At 40.6% G+C, this 20,098-nt stretch overlaps 1 protein-coding gene across 2 annotated transcripts in view; it reads right to left on the bottom strand.

Moving 5' to 3' along the window:
• Positions 1–20,098, bottom strand: part of sp3 (phosphatidylinositide phosphatase spermathreecae) — a 185,933-nt gene that overhangs the window by 25,204 nt on the left and 140,631 nt on the right. For both annotated transcript variants that reach the window (XM_053789611.2, XM_053789612.2), the window contains 2 exons: positions 19,505–19,659; positions 19,012–19,191 (listed from right to left, as the gene is read on the bottom strand). In XM_053789611.2, coding sequence (XP_053645586.1) covers positions 19,012–19,191; positions 19,505–19,659 — 335 coding nt within the window. The remainder of the gene's footprint in view (positions 1–19,011; positions 19,192–19,504; positions 19,660–20,098) is intronic.

Raw genomic sequence — 20,098 nt, 5'->3', positions numbered from 1 at the left:
CTTTGCAAACTGCACTGGTAAGAGCAATGGGACGATAGTGGGAGGTTTCATGTCCCGTAGTGCCTGGTTTGCGGAAAGGGAGAACAATGGCGGATTTCCACAGCTGTGGAAGAACTCCTTGTGACCAAATAAGATTGTAAAGGCGTAATAGGACTGCAAGGGCTGACTGATGTAAATGTTGTAGCATACGAATATGAATGTCGTCGGGCCCAGCTGCTGATGATCGGCAAGCTGAGAGTGTTGCCTCCAGTTCTTGAAGTGTAAAAGGCACATTATACTGTTCTTCTCTGAGAGAAGAAAAGTCCAAGGGTGCTAACTCTCTGGCAGACTTTGAGGAAAGAAATGAGGGGCATAGATGGAGTCCCTGAGAAATACGGACCAAATGATTGCCAATTTCATTGGCAACATCTAGTGGGTTTGCTATATCAACACCGGCAACCCGCAGAACAGGAGCCGGGTCAGGAGAATATTTACCACTCAGTTTTCGTACTTTTTTCCAGACTGCACTCATAGAGGAAGCAGAGGTGATGGAGGAGACATAATCTCGCCAGCAAGTGCATTTAGCGTCACGGATGACACGGCGAGCGATCGCACGCTTCTGCTTAAAATCAAGAAGTCTCTCTGTGGCTCTACTGTACCGGTACCTGCCCCATGCAGCTCGTTTCAAACGTACTGCACGAGCACAAGCAGGAGACCACCAAGGCACGCATTTCTGAGAATGCCTGCCCGAAGTTTGGGGTATAGAATGAGAAGCTGCGGTTAAAATGGAGGACGAGAAGAGGTGTAAAAGCTCATCGATGGAGGACGAAGAAGGAACCTCACTAAAAACAGTTAGGTGTGAGTAAAGGTTCCAATTTGCCTGATCAAATTGCCAGCGTGGGATGCGAAGAGGTGGTGAATATGAAGGGGAAATAAGAATGATTGGGAAATGATCGCTGTCATGTAAGTCCGGAAGAACAGACCAAGTGAAGTCTAATGCGGCGGAGGAAGAGCAGACTGAGAGATCGATGCAAGAGAGTGTGTGAGTCCGAGGATCAAAATGGGTGTGAGTACCTGTATTTAAAACATGGAGGGGGTGGGTGGCAAGAAAAGCCTCTAACTGAATGCCACAGGAATCACAGTGAGACCCCCCCCCCAGAGGAAATGGTGGGCATTAAAATCACCAAGTAACAGAATCGGTGGTGGTAATGACGAAACAAGAAAGGCAATATCCGGAATAGATAATGCCCGAGAAGGAGAGAGATATAAAGAACAGAGCGTATACCACCTATGCAAGTGGATACGGGCTGCTGTGTAATGCAGCGAAGTACGAACAAATAGCCGATGGTACGGAATATCTGTGCGTAGAAGAAGGGCACTTTCATTAAAGGTCCCATCAGGAAAAGGATCTGAAGAATACAATAAATTATTGCCTGAGATGGGAGAGATAACAGCAGAGTGTAATTTTGGTTCCTGTAAGCAAACACCAACAGGGGAAAACTGGGAGAGTAACATCTGAAGCTCACCCCGATTACCCGAGGCCACGTATATTCCACTGTAAATAGGCCATGATTGGCAATGATAAAGATACCTGAAATCTGCAGGTAAGGGTTCCTACGGACTAGAGGGGTTAGAAAAGTCCACATGCGGAGGCAGTGGAAAACGTTCAAGCAGCGAAGGAATGATGCGCTGTGAAGAAAGGAGTTGCGCAGATGGAGTAGAGGAGAGAGAAGGAGCGGAGGGTGGATCAGTGTCCATTGATGGTTTGGTCTCTGCAATATATTCAGAGATTGCTTCAAGTGTTTCAGAGTTCAGAGACATCGTATGGGAGACAATATTGGAAATGGTAGGGGGAGGATGAGTAAAGATTGGAACTGTAATTGACTGTATCAAGGAAGAGGGGGGCGAAAGGGTGGAGGGAACTGGAGAAGCGTGGAAGGGGACAGTAGAGGCAGAAACCTGGGAGGTGGCAGAAGAGGAAGAAACTTGGGAGGGAACAGGGGAGGAAGGTACAGTACGAGGAGGAGGGTGAACCTCTACACTTGTAACAGAGCCAGTGAGAGGGGGAGAACCAGGTACAGAGACAGGGAAGGGAAAATGAGGAGGTGGAAGATGGGTAGGAGGTGTTAACGGACCTTTTTTTGACTTTTGAGAAGTAGAGGGACGATTGGGAGGAGGTGTCATACGAGATCTCGTCGCTACTGAGGCTTGCGAGAGAGAACACGAAGAAGCAAGATCAGACTGAGACGTTGAAGTAGGGACTTCTGAGCCGAGGACAGCAAAAGAATTAGTTACAGGAGTGACTATGGGAGAGGTAACCACAGAGGTGGGTGCAGATGATGGGATACCAGAAGTGGGGGGACGTTTTGAAACACGGGAATAAGAAACACGAGGTAGTCTCCCTTGGAGGCGGAGATGAGAAACTGCCATGGCATAAGGGAGACCTTCAGCCTCTTTGAGGTAACGGATTTCCAGCTCGTTTAAGTAGACTTGACAATGGCAAGAGTACGAAGGGTGAGCCTCATGACAATTAAGGCAAGAGGGAGGTCGATTGCATGACGTATTAGAATGGTCATCGGCACCACACACTGGGCATTCGGCGATAGATCTGCAATATTTCGTTGGATGGCCAAATCGCCAGCAATTTCTACACTGTTGCGGTGTAGGGATCACCTTTCGAACTTGTAACCGATGTCCTGCTACATAAACTGAGGATGGGAGTTCACAGCTGTCAAAAGTTAAACGAGCCACATTACTAGGGTATCGTCTCCGCCCGCGGGCAGGAAGAACGTAAGTGTCTACCTTGAGGAATGGGAGATCTTGGAGTTCCAGCTGTTCAAGAATGTCAGTGCCACATGTCTGGAAATTTTGTTGAACTATGGTATGGGGCAGAATGACGGTACCACTACAAGAATTGAGGGAATGATGCTTTTCAATAGTTACGAGAAAGCTCATGAGCCTGGGTAGCATTCTGTACAGTGACAATGCGCGTACCGCTCTTAAGAGCATGAAAAGAAATATCTTTATCAACATGGCATAGGAGTGCCTTGCCAATACTGTGGTCAGAAAGATAGGCAGTAGAGGAAGTCGGTCGTAAAGTGAAGAATTTAGTCCATTGTGCAGTCTGAAACTGAGCGTGGAAAGGTAGTGAAGGACGTGTCGATCTTTTCTGAGAGGAATGAGAAGGTGGAGAAGTATCATCAGCAGGTAATTGTCGTTGGCGTTTAGGCGTGGGACCAGAGTTGGTCCGACGTGGAATGGGCCGGCGATTCGAAAATTGCCGCACCGTAGAGGGAGAGGCCGGAAGCATAGTCAGAGGAGAACGAAGGTCAGATAAATCGAAGGAGTCAGTCGACGCCTCAGTACCTGAAGCGGGTGAGGAAACAGCACCGGCAAGAGGTACAGAGGCATGAGGAGTGTCCGAAGAGTGGTCCAAAGACGAGGCGGGGTCAGAACGGGGTGCGGTATCAGGAAGGGGCCCGGGGGTAGCAGGTTCATGGACTAGGGCTGCCATGGTTAGGTTACTTCTTTCTTTTTGTTTTTAAGAAAAAAAAGAAAGAAGAAAAGAAAATAAAAAGAAAAAAGAATAAAAAAAGGGGGGACCGGGGAGGGATAGTTCCTAGGAGGAATGAAAGGGCCAGAAATCTCCCTCCACCCAAGAGGACCTCAGCACCGCAAGTAGCGCAGATGCAGCATGGAACCCATGCCATACCCTACCCATCATGCCAGTAAACCGGCAATCCGGGATAGCAACCTCACATCTGCCGAGCTACCTCGGTGGACAAAAGAGAGGGCGGCCGGAAATCCGCCACAAAGCATACCTCCTATGGCCACCACCCCCGGAATCCGAAAGGTGGCTTCCAGAGATACACCCGTCGCCCGAGAGACACCCAAAGCCACCCTCCAGGATATCGGAGAGGGATCAGGACATCCCTAGGCAATCCAGATTCCACGGCAAACTATGCCACCGCCAAGAACATCAACGGAATGGGATGGACCCCGGTGCCCTTTCCCCTACCTAGGAACTAGCGTGCCTGTGAAAAAAAAAAAAAAAAAAAAAAAAACCAAAGGCCAAAAAGGAAGGGCAAAAGGGAGGGGTGGGGAGGAGGAGGAGGAAAGGAAAAAGGGGAGGATGGGGAGGATGAAATAGGGAACGGGGGATTGGGGGGTAATTAGGTTCGGTCTGAGGAAGTAGACCGACAGGTCTAATTCCTCAGACCAAGAGCCCCTTCACCACGCCAAGAAGCCCCCCTTGAAGAGGCAGAGTTGTTATATCGAGATATTTTGTCCTGCTGCTGGGATGGATTAATGGCATTTCAATTAATTTAACCCTTTCAGGGTCCAGAGGCCAAATTTCAAAGTGTGCACCAGGGTCCAAGAATTTTCAAAAAAAAAAAAACTATGAAATGGTAGAGAATCTTTTTCTGAAAGTAATAAAACAAAAAGTACGATATTTGATGGAAAATTGACAAAATTATGCTCTCGCGAATTTTGATGTGTCAGCGATATTTACAAATCGGCGATTTTGCCGACTTTGACTTCCATTTTAGGCCAATTACATGTACTTTATTCCAGTCGACCAAATTCTTGGCTATTTCACTAGTATTACTTCTATTCTATCGATTGAGCACAAGAAATCACCCAGTCAACTCTTTCAACTACAAAATAAAGTGATCAGAAATTGGTAATTTGGCCAATTTAACACAAAGTTCAAAATATTCCAATTTCAAAATAGGGTCCAGAATAAACAATGCAGACATTCCTGGCACTAAACTAACATTACCTCTGTTCATTAGTTATGTTTTCAGGCTTTACAAATGAATTCCATTTTGATTTTTTATTCACATAATGAATTTTTATTCAAACCAAAAAATAGAAGATTTACTGTTATGCAATATTGTAATAATTGTATAAATATCATCACCACATTTTTGAATGTATATCAGACCCGCCAGCTGGCGTGTTAGACATGTGAGGTCGTTTGTTTACTCTTGAACATTGGGAAAAATTTAACATTTCCACTACTTTGAGCTCAGTTTCAAGCCCTTTCTAGTACCAAAACCAATCAAAATCATCTCTATTTCTGTAATATATTTTCCATTCTATCAAATGAGACCAAGAAATCAGAAATACAACTATAAAAAACATACGAAAAAACACTGCAAAGTTGCTGTTTTAATCGAAAATCACGGTCTCGGTTTTTTCTCTCATTATACACTGTGTGCTGTAGGATTTGTTTTATGTGGTGCACACATACCACATAGATGTATTCTCTCATATCTAGCCCCAAATTTACCACTCACAGCTTATCAGAGTGAGCTGAGCTCATGGTGTAGATCTACGGTTTGGACCCTCAACATAAAGTCATAGATCTACAGCACGGACCCTGAAAGGGTTAAATGAGGAAAATTGATTTGATATACGACCAAACTGAGTTACGAGCTAGGTCACAAAATGGATTAAACTCCTAAGTCGAGGTTCCACTGTATCTGAATACATTCACCTCCTCCATACTCTCTCCCTCCAATCTGATATCCAATCTTCCGTTACCTAATTTTTTTTATCCTCATCACCTTACTTTTTCCAATATTTATTTTTAAATTCCTTTTTTACATACCCTACCAAACTCATCAACCAACCTCTGCAACTTCTTTTAAGAATCTCCCAAAAGCACAGTGTCATCAGCAAAGAGCAACTGTGACAACTCCTACATTGTGTTAGATTCTTTATCTTTTAACCCCACACCTCTTGTCAACCCTTGAGCATTCACTTCTCTTACAACCCCATCTATAAATATATTGAACAACCAGAGTGACATCACACATCCCTGTCTAAGGCCTACTTTTACTGGAAAACAATCTCCCTGTCACCTACATACTCTAACCTCAGCCTCGCTATCCTCGTAAAGACTCTTCACAGCTTTCAATAACCTACTTCCTATTCCATACATTTGCAACATCTGCCATATTGCCTCCCTATCCACCCTATCATAAGCCTATTCCAAATCCATAAATCCCACAAAAACTTCTTTACCCTTATCTAAATACTGTTTACCTATATGTTTCACTACAAACACTTGGTCTACACACCCCTTACCTTTCCTAAAGCCTCCTTGTTCATCTGCTGTCCTGATCTTACTCTTAATTCTTTTAATAATAACTCTACCATACACTTTACCAGGTATATTCAACAGACTTTTTTTTTTTTTAACCCTTTCAGGGTCCCCAGGGTCTCTTTGAGACTTGTTCTCAGGGTCCCCAAATTTAAAAAAAAAAAATTATTTTTTCTTATGAAAAGATAGAGAATCTTTTCCCAATCATAATGACACCAAAAGTATGAAATTTGATGGAAAACTTACGGAATTATGCTCTCGCGAAGTTAGCGGTCTTGATGATGTTTATGCATCGGCGATTTTGCCCACTTTGAGCCCTATTTTCGGCCAATTCCAGTGTGCTAGTTGACAAAAATAATAACTTTCGCTAGAACTCCATTTTTTCTATCGAAAGAGTACAAGAAACCACCCATTTACCGATTTCAACTATCCAATAAAGTGGTCAGAATTTAGAAATTTTGCCAATTTCACACAAATTTCAAAAGGTGCCAATTTCCAAATAGGGTCCAGAATAAACAAGAAAGACATTCCTGGCACTAAAATAACAAGTTCTCTGTTCGTTAGTCACATCCCCAGGCCCCTCTTATATTTCTTTGACTTTTCACTTTGAATTTTTATTCTTACAAAAAATAGAAGACTTACTGTTATGCAGACTACTGCATTAGTGTAGAAATGGTATAAATAATTTCAGCGCACTTGTGAAAGAATATTAGACTCACCAGTTGACGTGTATTGGATGCTTGGCATGATTTGTTTACTTTTGAACTTTGGTAAAACTCGAACATTTCTACTACTTTGAGCTCAAAGTAAAAATCATCTCAATTTCTGTAATATGTCTTCCATTCTATAAAATGAGACCAGGAAAACTAGAATACAACAGTAAATACCATATGAAAATACAGTGCAAAATCACTGTTTTAATCCAAAACCATGGTCAATGTTTTTTTTCTTATTACACACTCTGTGCTGCAGGATTTTTTTTATACTGCGCACACTGACCACATAGACCCATTCTTTCATATGTAGGCCTACCAACTTTCTCTCACTTGATTTGAGGGCGCTAGAATTTAGGCGTACTAGTACATCAAAAATCCTGGGGAATAAGCCGTAGTAGTACAGCCGAAACCCTGAAAGGGTTAACACACTGGCCGTTTCCCACCAAGCCAGCATGACCCAAAAAGAAAGAAAAATATTTTCATCATCATTCAACACTTTCACCATCACTCATACATAATCACTGTCTTTGCAGAGGTGCTCAGATATGACAGTTTAGAAGCCCCTCCAAACTGTCAATATCCCAACTCCTCCTTTAAAGTGCAGGCATTGTACTTCCCATTTCCAGGACTCAAGTCCGGCTAACCGGTTTCCCCAAATCCCTTCACAAAATATTACCCTGCTCACACTCCAACAGCTTATCAGGTTCCAAAAACCATTCGTCTCCATTCACTCCTATCTAACATGCTCACGCATGCTTGCTGGAAGTCCAAGCCCCACGCCCACAAAACTCTCCTTTACCACCTCCCTCCAACCTTTTTCAAGGATGACCCCTACCCCTCCTTCCTTCCTTCCCCTACAGATTTATATGCTCTCCAAGTCATTCTACTTTGTTCCATTCTCTCTAAATGACCAAACCACTTCAACAACCCTTCTTCAGCCCTCTGACTAATACTTTTAGTAATTCCACACCTCCTCCTAATTTCCACACTCCAAATTCTCTGCATAATATTGCCCTTAGACAGGACATCTCCACTGCCTCCAGCCACCTCCTCGCTGTAACGTTTACAACCCAAGCTTCACATCCATATAAGAGTGTTGGTACCACTATACTTTCGTACATTCCCTTCTTTGCCTCCATGGATAACGTATTTTGTCTCCACAGATACCTCAATGCACCACTCACCTTTTTTCCTTCATCAATTCTATGGTTAACCTCATACTTCATAAACCCATCTGCTGACAAGACAATTCCCAAATATCTGAAAACATTCACTTCTTCCATACTCCATCTCTCCAATGTAATATCTAATTTTCTTTATATAAATCATTTGATACCCTCATCACCTTACTCTTATCTATGCTCACTTTCAACTTTCCACCTTTACACACCCTCACAAACTCATCCACTAACCTTTGCAACTTTTCTTTAGAATCTCCCAAAAGCAGAGTATCATCAGAAAAAAAGTAACTGTTAACTTCCATTTTGTATTTGATTCCCCATAATTTAATCCCACCTCTCTCCCCAACACCCTAGCAGTTACTTCTTTCACAACCCCATCTATAAATACAGTGGACCCCCTGTTTACAATATTAATCCGTTCCTGAGAGCTCATCGTAAACCAAAATTATCGGAAAGCGAATCAATTTTCCCCATAAGAAATAATGGAAATCAAATTAATCCGTGCAAGACACCCAAAAGTATGAAAAAAAAACTTTTACCACATGATATATTAAGTTTAATGCAATATAATAATTACAATAACAATAATAACAATAGAATAATCACAATAGAATAATTGACACTTACCTTTAATGAAGATCTGGTGATGATTGATGGGATGGGAGTGTCGAAGTTTTTAATGTTTAGAAGGGGAATCCCCCTCCATCAGGACTTGAGGTAGCAAGTCCTTTTCCGGGGTTACTTCCCTTCTTCTATTAATGCCACTAGGACCAGCTTGAGAGTCACTGGACTTCTGTCGCACAACATATCTGTCCATAGAGGCCTGTACCTCTCGTTCCTTTATGACTTTCCTAAAGTGGTTCACAACATTGTCAGTGTACAGGTTGCCAACACGGCTTGCAGTAGCTGTGTCAGGGTGATTTTCATCAAAAAAGGTTTGCACTTCAAGCCACTTTGCGCACATTTCCTTAATTTCAATAGTCATTAGCACCCTTGGTCTCGATGGGCTGGCACTAGAAGCTTTCTTGGGGCCCATGGTGACTTATTTTGCAGAAAAAAGCACCAAAAACAGTGATAATATGGATAATATAGAATGTACCGAATGTATCCTTAGATGCGCACACACTGGCTGGCTTGTAAACACTGGACACGTCTCGTACGAATTGTATCGCATACCAGGTTTTGTAACGGGAACTGAGGCAAATTTTTTGCGATATAATGCTTCGGATACCGGATTTATCGGATACCGATGTCTTCGCGAACTGGGGGTCCACTGTATATTAAACAACCATGGTGACATTACACATCCCTGTCAAAGACCTACTTTTTCCAGGAAGTAATCGCCTTCTCTCCTACAATTTCTTGAATCAGAGACACCCCCCCCCCCTATAATTTTTAGCCTCTCTTTTGTCCCTTTTGCCTTTATTATCATGTACATCCTGGAGTCTACCCAAGAGTAGTTTGTTGGACTACGTATTGGTAGATAAAAGACTGTTGAGTAGACTCCAGGATGTACATGTTTATAGAGGGGCCACAGATATATCAGATCACTTTTTAGTTGTAGCTACAGTGAGAGTAATAAGTAGATGGGATACAAGGAAAAATGGAAGCAGCAAGTAAGAGAGAGGTGAAGGTTTATAAACTAAAGTAGGAGACAGTTAGGGTAAGATATAAACAACTGTTGGAGGACAAATGGACTAGTGTGAGTATAGGCAATGGAGTAGATGATGTATGGGGCAAGTTTAAGAATATAGTGTTAGTGTTCAGCAGAAGTTTGTAGTTACAGGAAAGTGGGTGTTGGAGGGAAGAAGAGCAAATGGTGGACTGATGATGTAGAGAGAGTAGTAAGAGAGAAAAAGTTAGCATATGAGAGGTTTTTACAAAGTAGAAGTGATGCAAGGAGGAAGGAGTATATGGAGAGAAAAAGAGAGGTTAAGAGAGTGGTGAAGCAATGTAAAAAGAGAGCAAATGAGAGAGTGGGTGAGATGTTATCAACAAATTTTGTTGAAAATAAGAAAAAGTTTTGGAGTGAGATTAACAAGTAAAGGAAGCCTAGAGAACAAATGGATTTGTCAGTTAAAAATAGAAGAGGAGAGTTATTAAATGGAGAGTTAGAGGTATTAGGAAGATGGAGGGAATATTTTGAGGAATTGTTAAATGTTGATGAAGATAGGGAAGCTGTGATTTCCTGTATAGGGCAAGGAGGAATAACATCTTGTAGGAATGAGGAAGCCAGTTGTGAGTGTGGGGGAAGTTCGTGAGGCAGTAGGTAAAATGAAAGGGGGTAAGGCAGCCGGGATTGATGGGATAAAGATAGAAATGTTAAAAGCAGGTGGGGATATAGTTTTGGAGTGGTTGGTGCAATTATTTAATAAATGTATGGAAGAGGGTAAGGTACCTAGGGATTGGCAGAGAGCATGCATAGTTCCTTTGTATAAAGGCAAAGGGGACAAAAGAGAGTGCAAAAATTATAGGGGGATAAGTTTGTTGAGTGTACCTGGTAAAGTGTATGGTAGAGTTATTATTGAAAGAATTAAGAGTAAGACAGAGAATAGGATAGCAGATGAACAAGGAGGCTTTAGGAAAGGTAGGGGTGTGTGGACCAGGTGTTTACAGTGAAACACATAAGTGAACAGTATTTAGATAAGGCTAAAGAGGTCTTTGTGGCATTTATGGATTTGGAAAAGGCGTATGACAGGGTGGATAGGGGGGCAATGTGGCAGATGTTGCAGGTGTATGGTGTAGGAGGTAGGTTACTGAAAGCAGTGAAGAGTTTTTACGAGGATAGTGAGGCTCAAGTTAGAGTATGTAGGAAAGAGAGAAATTATTTCCCAGTAAAAGTAGGCCTTAGACAAGGATGTGTGATGTCACCGTGGTTGTTTAATATATTTATAGATGGGGTTGTAAGAGAAGTAAATGCGAGGGTCTTGGCAAGAGGCGTGGAGTTAAAAGATAAAGAATCACACATAAAGTGGGAGTTGTCACAGTTGCTCTTTGCTGATGACACTGTGCTCTTTGGAGATTCTGAAGAGAAGTTGCAGAGATTGGTGGATGAATTTGGTAGGGTATGCAAAAGAAGAAAATTAAAAGTGAATACAGGAAAGAGTAAGGTTATGAAGACAAAAAGATTAGGTGATGAAAGATTGGATATCAGATTGGAGGGAGAGGGTATGGAGGAGGTGAATGTATTCAGATATTTGGGAGTGGACGTGTCAGCAGATGGGTCTATGAAAGATGAGGTGAATCATAGAATTGATGAGGGAAAAAGGGTGAGTGGTGCACTTAGGAGTCTGTGGAGACAAAGAACTTTGTCCTTGGAGGCAAAGAGGGGAATGTATGAGAGTATAGTTTTACCAACACTCTTATATGGGTGTGAAGCATGGGTGATGAATGTTGCAGTGAGGAGAAGGCTGGAGGCAGTGGAGATGGCATGTCTGAGGGCAATGTGTGGTGTGAATATAATGCAGAGAATTCGTAGTTTGGAAGTTAGGAGGAGGTGTGGGATTACCAAAACTGTTGTCCAGAGGGCTGAGGAAGGGTTGCTGAGGTGGTTCGGACATGTAGAGAGAATGGAGCGAAACAGAATGACTTCAAGAGTGTATCAGTCTGTAGTGGAAGGAAGGCGGGGTAGGGGTTGGCCTAGGAAAGGTTGGAGGGAGGGGGTAAAGGAGGTTTTGTGTGCGAGGGGCTTGGACTTCCAGCAGGCATGCGTGAGTGTGTTTGATAGGAGTGAATGGAGACAAATGGTTTTTAATACTTGACGTGCTGTTGGAGTGTGAGCAAAGTAACATTTATGAAGGGGTTCAGGGAAACCGGCAGGCCGGACTTGAGTCCTGGAGATGGGAAGTACAGTGCCTGCACTCTGAAGGAGGGGTGTTAATGTTGCAGTTTAAAAACTGTAGTGCCCTTCTGGCAAGACAGTGATGGAGTGAGTGATGGTGAAAGTTTTTCTTTTTCGGGCCACCCTGCCTTGGTGGGAATCGGCGAGTGTGATAATAAAAAAAATAAAAAAATAAAGAGGTTTTTGTGGCATTTATGGATTTGGAAAAGGTGTATGATAGGGTGGATAGGGGATCAATGTGGTAGATGTTGCTCTTGCTCTTGATGTAAGGAATTTGATCTCTGTTGTTTGTTGGACTATCTTATTGAAACTTAGGCAATGTATGATGGAAAGATGCTTAACGTACACCAAAAAAATAAAAGAAATCGGACCATAAATAACTGAGTTCACTTCTCAGCCACTAGCCTCCCCTTAGCAGTATATTTTCACATGGTTTTTATGGTTGTATTCTCGTTTTTATGGTCTCATTTGATAGAATTTAAGATATACTATAGTAGTAGATATACTATAGTAGTAGAAATGTTCGATTCTTTGGCGATGTTCAGAGTAAACAAATGATGTCACCATCCAATAACTGTCCAAGTGGCACTGCCCCTCAACCTTCACATATTGGAAAGCTCTTCAACACACTAGCAAAAGTAGGAGCAGACATCACAAGGTAGCAGTGGCAGACAACATGAAGCAGCAGTGGCAGACAACATAAAGCAGCAGTGGCAGACATCATGAAGCAGCAGTGGCAGACATGAAGCAGCAGTGGCATACATGAAGCAGCAGTGGCATACATGAAGCAGCAGTGGCAGACATCATGAAGCAGCAGTGGCAGACATGAAGCAGCAGTGGCATACATGAAGCAGCAGTGGCAGACAACATGAAACAGCAGTGGTAGACATCATGAAGCAGCAGTGGCAGACAACATGAAACAGCAGTGGCAGACAACATGAAACAGCAGTGGTAGACAACATGAAACAGCAGTGGAAGACAACATAAAGCAGCAGTGGCAGACCTTGTACCTTGGAAACAACCTTGTTGTACCCTGGTAACAACAACAATGGCCAGTCATCACAACTAGCCACATACATAATGTCATGTATTTTATTCATTCTAGAGTGTATATCATGTTTCGACGTTATTAACCCTTTGAGGGTCGACAGGCCCTCTCCGAAACTCGTTCTCAGGGTCGGCCAAATTTAAAAAAAAAAAAAAATTATTTTCTCTTATGAAAAGATAGAGAATCTTTTCCCGATCATAACGACACCAAAAGTTTGAAATTTGATAGAAAACTTACGGAATTATGCTCTCGCAAAGTTAGCGGTCTCGGCGATGTTTACGGATCGGCGATTTTGCCCACTTTGAGCCCCATTTTAGGCCAATTTCACTGTACTAGTCGACAAAAAACATGAATATTTCGCTAGAACTCCATTTTTTCTATCGAATGGGTGCAAGAAACCACCCATTTATAAATTCAACTATCCAGTACAGTGGTCAGAATTTAGCAATTTTGCCAATTTCACACAAATTTCAAAAGATGCCAATTTCGGAATAGGGTCCAGAATAAACAAGAAAGACATTCCTGGCACTAAAATGACATTTCCTCTAGTCATTAGTCACGTCTCAAGGCTCCTCTTATATTCTTTTGCTTTCCACTTTGAATTTTTATTCTCACAAAAAATATAAGATTTACTGTTATGCAGACTACTGCATTAGTGTAAAAAATGGTATAAATATTATTGGTGCACTTGTGAAAGAATATTAGACTCACCAGTTGACTTGTATTGCACGCTTGGCACGATTTGTTTACTTTGGAAGTTTGGTAAAAATCGAACATTTCTGCTACTTTGAGCTCAATTTCAAGGCACCTTTCATTGTAAAACCAGTCAAAATCATCTCAATTTCAGTAATATGTCTTCCATTCTATAAAATGAGACCAAGAAAACTAGAAAACAACAATAAATACTATACGAAAAGACACTGCAAAGTCGCTGATTTATTAAAAAAAAATGGAAAAAGTTTTTTTTTTCTCATTATGCACCGTGTGCTGCAGGATTTTTTTTAGACTGTGCACACTGACCACATAGACCCATTCTTTCATATGAAGGCCTACCAGCTTTCTCCCACTAGATTTGAGGTCGCTAGAATTTATGAGTACTAGTACGTCAAAAACCCCTACGCGTAAGACGTACTAGTACGACGAAAACCCTCAAAGGGTTAATACTGTTTATTATGTCATATTAGATGAATTCTGATAGATAAATAAGCTGTAGAGTTGATATTAGGGAAATTATTGAAGTATTTTGTTGTGCCTGGAATTCCGCTGGAACGGATTAATTCTATTTCAATTAATTTAAATGAGGAAAAATTGACTCTGCAAATGAGCAAATCCAGATGTGAGCAAGGTTATGGAACAGATTAAACTCTTAAGTAGAGGTTCCACTGTATTTATAGATGGAGTTGTAAGAGAAGTGAATGCTTGGGTGTTGACAAGAGGTGTGGGGTTAAAAGATAAAGCATCAAACACAAAGTAAGAGTTGTCACAGTTGCTCTTTGCTGATGAGACTATGCTTTTGGAAGATTCTGAAGAGAAGTTGCAGAGGTTGGTTGAGGAGTTTGGTAGGGTATGTAAGAGAAGGAAATTAAAAGTGATTATAGGAAAGAGTAAAGTGATGAGGATAACCAAAAAATTAAGTAATGGAAGATTGGATATCAGATTGGAAGGAGAGAGTATAGAAGAGGTGAATGTATTCAGATATATGGTAGTGGACGTGTCAATAGATGGGTCTATGAAAGATGAGGTGAATCACAGAACTGATGAGGAGAACAAGGTGAGTGGTGCACTGAGGAGTCTATGGAGACAAAAAACTTAATCCATGAAAGCAAAGAAGGGAATGTATGAGAGCATAGTTATACCAATGTTCTTGTATGGGTGTGAGGCATGGGTGGTGAATGTTGCAACAAAGAGAAGGCTGGAGGCAATGGAGATGTCTTGTCTGAGGGCAATGTGTAGTGTGAACATAATGCAGAGAATCCGTAGCTTGGAGAATAGGAGGAGGTGCGGGATTAACAAAACTATTGTCCAGAGGGCTGAGGAGGGGTTATTGAGGTGCTTTGGATATGTAGAGAGGATGGAACAAAATAGAATGACTTCAAGAGTGTATAAATCTGTATTAGGAAAGGTTGGAGGGAGGGAAGTAAAGGTTTTGTGTGGAAGGGGCTTGGACTTCCAGCAGGCATGCGTGAGCGTGTTAAGTAAGAGCGAATGGAGACAAATGGTTTTTAGGGCTTAACGTACTGTTGGAGTGTAAACAGGGTAACATTTATGAAGGGATTCAGGGAAACCGGAAGGTTGAACTTGATTCCTGGAGATGGGAAGTACAGTGCCGGCACTCTGAAGGACGGGTGTTAATGTTGCAGTTTTATAGCTGAAGTGTAAGCATGCCTCTGGCAAGACAGTGAGGAGTGAATGATGATGAAAGTTTTTCTTTTTTGGGCCACCCTGCCTTGGTGGAAAACAGCTGATGTGTTAATAAAAATAAAAATAATAAAAAATACTAAATACACTGGAACCTCGGGTTACGAATTTAATCCGTTCCGTGGACTGGTTCGTATCCTGATTTGTTCATATGCTGGGTCAATCTTCCTCGTTTAAATTAATTGAAATGCAATTAATTCGTTCCAGCTGAATTCCTGCTCTCAGGAGGCATGACAAAATAACCCTAATAACAACTCTACGGCTTATTTATCTGTCACAATTCATCTAATGACATAATAAACAGTACAACATAGAAACCTGATATACACTCCAGAATGAATAAAATATGTCATTACATGGATGGCAGAGGAAGGAGTATTGTGGTAGGGAGTGGTCGCCCATTCTCGCTATGAAAACGTCACAGGTGTTATTATAAGAGAAAACGGAGTTTGTGAGGCTAACTGAATTAGATCTGGTGTACATACAACATTTACATACCTTAGAGAAGAAATGCAGAGTGGCATATCCTGTCAGTTAACACTTTTCTTTGAACTGCTATGTAAAATTTTTATGTTTATCTTACTACACTACATATTCACTGACTTTTTCTGCATGTCAACAGAAGCTTTTCCATCTTTTCATTGACAGAGGTCCACTGCTTAGAAATTACTGTAACACCCTTTGCTGGCACTAAAGCCTTTATACACTCCTTCTGCTTTAGTATTGTACATATAGTAGAGGGGGCTACGCTTGTACTCACTGTCCAAGTCCTTAACCCTCTCACCTAGTCTGTGGTTATTAATAATTTCTTGCTTTAATTCCATGCAGATCATCCTCTTTTTCTTCTTGGCACTGTCCTTTGCACTTGCTTTCTTAGGACCCATGGTTAGAAGAAAACATCTGGTGAATTAACTGCACGAAATGTAAGGATATCACGAGAATTCCTTGCACCGCGAGGGTAGCTCCATAAGTACATGTGCACTGGTGAGCAATGTTTTGATTGACACTGCTATCTGGTGGTGGTGTTGTCAAACTAAATTATACACAGTACGTACATACATCCTAGGTAGTAGGTTGGTAGACAGCAACCGCCCAGGGAGGTACTACCGTCCTGCCAAGTGAGTGTAAAACGGAATCCTGTAATTGTTTTACATGATGGTAGGATTGCTGGTGTCTTTTGTCTGTCTCTTAAAAATGCAAGATTTCAGGTACGTCTTGCTACTTCTACTTACACTTCAGTCACACTACACATACATGTACAAACATATATATACACATCCCTCTGGGTTTTCTTCTATTTTCTTTCTAGTTCTTGTTCTTGTTTATTTCCTCTTATCTCCATGGGGAAATGGAACAGAATTCTTCCTCCGTAAGCCATGTGTGTTGTAAGAGGCGGCTAAAATGCCAGGAGCAAGGGGCTAGTAACCCCGTCTCCTGTATATATTACTAAAAGTAAAAGGAGAAACTTTCGTTTTTCCTTTTGGGCCACCCCGCCTCGGTGGGATACGGCCGGCGTGTTGAGAGAAGAACGTACATACATGTACTATTATAATTATTATTGTACTATTATGTATTATTATATATTATATTATTTTATTATTATTATATAGTATTACATTATTATTATATTACAGTGGAACCTCAAATTTCAAACGTATCGCTTATCGAACTCTTCGAAAATCAACCACTTTTTTCGAACCAACTTTGTCCCTATTATCGAAACTGCCCCTACTTTTGAACCGCTGGGTATCAGACCTGTCCGCCAGCCCGCTTTGTCCACCTCCCCGCGCAGGTGCCGTAAGCCAGTCTGGCTTTGTTAATGCTTGAGTTTAGTGCTTGTGGGACTGTGAAATAAGCTGCCATGGGCCCAAAGAAACTTGCTAGTGGTACCCCTGTTGTAAAGAAAGTGAGAAACACCATAGATGTGAAGAAGGAAATAATACAGAAGTATGAGAGTGGTGTGAAACTTCTTGAGCTTGCCAGGATGTATGGGAAAAATAAGTCGACCATCGCTTCTATCCTGGCAAAGAAAGAATAAATCAAGACAGAGAAGGGAAGTAACCCCAGAGAGAGTATTGATACCTAAAGTCATTATGGAGAGGGATTCCCCTTCCAAACACTAACCCCAACTCCCTCCCTCCCCCCTATCTTTCAGATGCCATCACCAATCTTCAATAAAGGTAAGTAAAAATGTTATATGTTTATTTAAATTTATTAATACATAATTGTACACTATATTTGTTGTGTATGTAAAACTATAATTAATCTCTATAAAATGTATTTTCTTGTCAATATTTTTAGGTTTTTGGAACAGATTAATTGTATTTCCATTATTTCTTATGGGAAATATTGCTTCGCTTTTCAAAATTTTCGAATTTAGAACTAGCTCCTGGAACGGATTAAGTTCGAAATTTGAGGTTCCACTGTATACATAATTATTATTATGTATTATCATTATTATTAGTATGTATGTACACAAATAACCCGCACATAAAAGAGAGAAGCTTACGACGACGTTTCGGTCCGACTTGGACCATTGACAAAGTCACGGTCATTGTGCCTTTTTTTGTTATTTAGTATGTATGTATATAATAATAATAATAATAAATTATTATTATTATTATTAATTTAGGGACCTGGAGCACAGATCCAATTCCCTAGATCAAGAGCCCCTCACCGCATATGCACATACTACTACTACTAATAATAATAAGAATAATAATAATAATTATAATAATAATACAAGAGTAATAATAATAATAATAATAATAACAACAACAGTAAGGAGAAACTTCAAAAGGCTGCCAGTAGTTGGCACCACCAGCAAAACATTGGTAACCACTACTAGTACACTTTTCACCTGTCTAGACTTTAGTCGTCTCTAGTAGGCATTTCTGCCCAAAATGCCTCGGCATGATTGTGGCTTTCTTTGCTCCAATCATATTATGATATGTAAACACACACTGTAACCTATACAAAGAAATATATATTTTATTTATTTATTTATTTATATAAGGAACCTCCCCTGAGGGGAAAGTTCGCATCCTGAAATTTTGTTCGTATTCTGAAGCAAAAAATCAATCGAACAACTGTTCGTATCCTGAAAAATTCGTATGGTGGGGTGTTCACAAGCCGAGGTTCCACTGTACTATGATAATAATCATTCCTATAATACTGCAGTCGTTCTAGCAACTCACATCAAGTATAACTTTAACTAATATTTCAGTTATTATTGTACAAGTGTATTTTTCTTACTCTATGGGATACATGAAAAGTTTAGCCAAAATCAGGGATATTGGTGGAATGAATTTTAAAATGCAGTACATATTTTACCCTGGCTTTATTTCATTGCCAGTGTTATTTGCCAATCCTTCAGGGACATAATCCCCATGAATACAAATGTTTTATTCTATTCAAAATAAATGAACCAAGGAACTGAGTTACAACCTAAGTGGGTAAGAACCCTGTATCCCCAGGCTACTCTCCCCGTTAGTGAAATATTAACATTTTTCCAATGACACATAAGGAAGTATAGAATTACGTTTGTGGCTGCAATTAGTTAAGTCTTTGCCATAAGCCAAAGCAGCACAGAATGTCCTAGCCACCATTCTTATGCAAAGATGACTGTTGACATTGCCTTCCAGGTTATAGAAGTCTTAGCGAGGCAAAAGTGATCAGTAGTTCAGGCACTGCATACACACACAATCATAACATACCTGCAGTTTTAAGTGTATCAGGAGAAGTTTTAGTGAGAGAAGCCAATGGGTTCAGAAAATTTGCAAGCTGGCTCCGTCCTCGACTTCTCTTCTTTTCCAGCTTGCCTGTGACCAGCTGCACATCAGAGCCAATCATCTGACAAGCAACTTCAAATGTCTCGCCAATGGCTTTTATTGATTCTGGTTAAAATTTGCAATACAGAGATGAATTAGTATTTACAAAAAATAAGAAACTACTGTACACTTAAAATATTTTTTTACAAACTAGTAATTTAAAAATAATGCAACTTGATTTATGACTAAACTATTCTAATACTCTATGAAATCCAGTAATATAGGAAATATACAATAGTTGTAAGTTCTGAATTTATTATCAGTTTTCAAGCTAGTTTTATGCATTGCGTAGTCACACACACAAAAAAAAAAAAAATCATAGAATCCTGCATGTAACTTATGAATCAAATTAACACAATTGCAAAAGTTCTTGACTAACCAATCATTTCTTCCTCTGACTTAATAGTGATGGCCATATTATTGAAGAAACGGATGTTCATGGACCGAAACATCTGCAAGAATCCACTCTGGCCATCCACAAGATAATTAAAGCGAACACACTGATGAGGACGTGACTGCTTAAACATGCCTTGGCTGAAGATTGAAAGGCTAATTTTAATTACAATAACAAAGCTGATTAAATTGATAGAAAATATACAAGTATAAACAAATATGAATCTGAGTAAGATACAACATGCAGTGTATGGCATGTACTGAGAAGACATTTTGTATGCCAGGAACAATACTGTCCCTGGTGTAAGAAAAGTCTTCTCAATAAATTCCATAAACTGCACAATGTGTGTTATTCACATACTTGTTGGTATATTTTACCAGTGATATACAAATATCAATCTGTGCACATCTATCTAAATCATAAATAGCAGTTGTGTATACATACATATGAGGCTGGAGCAAACACTTGAAATTCAGGTGGGAATAATAGGGAAAGTGCTTTGGTGAATCAAAGAGTATCTTAAGGGAAGGAAGCAAAGCGTGATTGTCAGACAAAAGATGTCAGAATGGGAAGAGTAAC

This window comes from Cherax quadricarinatus, chromosome 68, assembly GCF_038502225.1.
Source record: "Cherax quadricarinatus isolate ZL_2023a chromosome 68, ASM3850222v1, whole genome shotgun sequence".
In the NCBI taxonomy this organism is placed as follows: domain Eukaryota; kingdom Metazoa; phylum Arthropoda; class Malacostraca; order Decapoda; family Parastacidae; genus Cherax; species Cherax quadricarinatus.
This window is presented reverse-complemented; position numbering and strand designations above follow the sequence as displayed.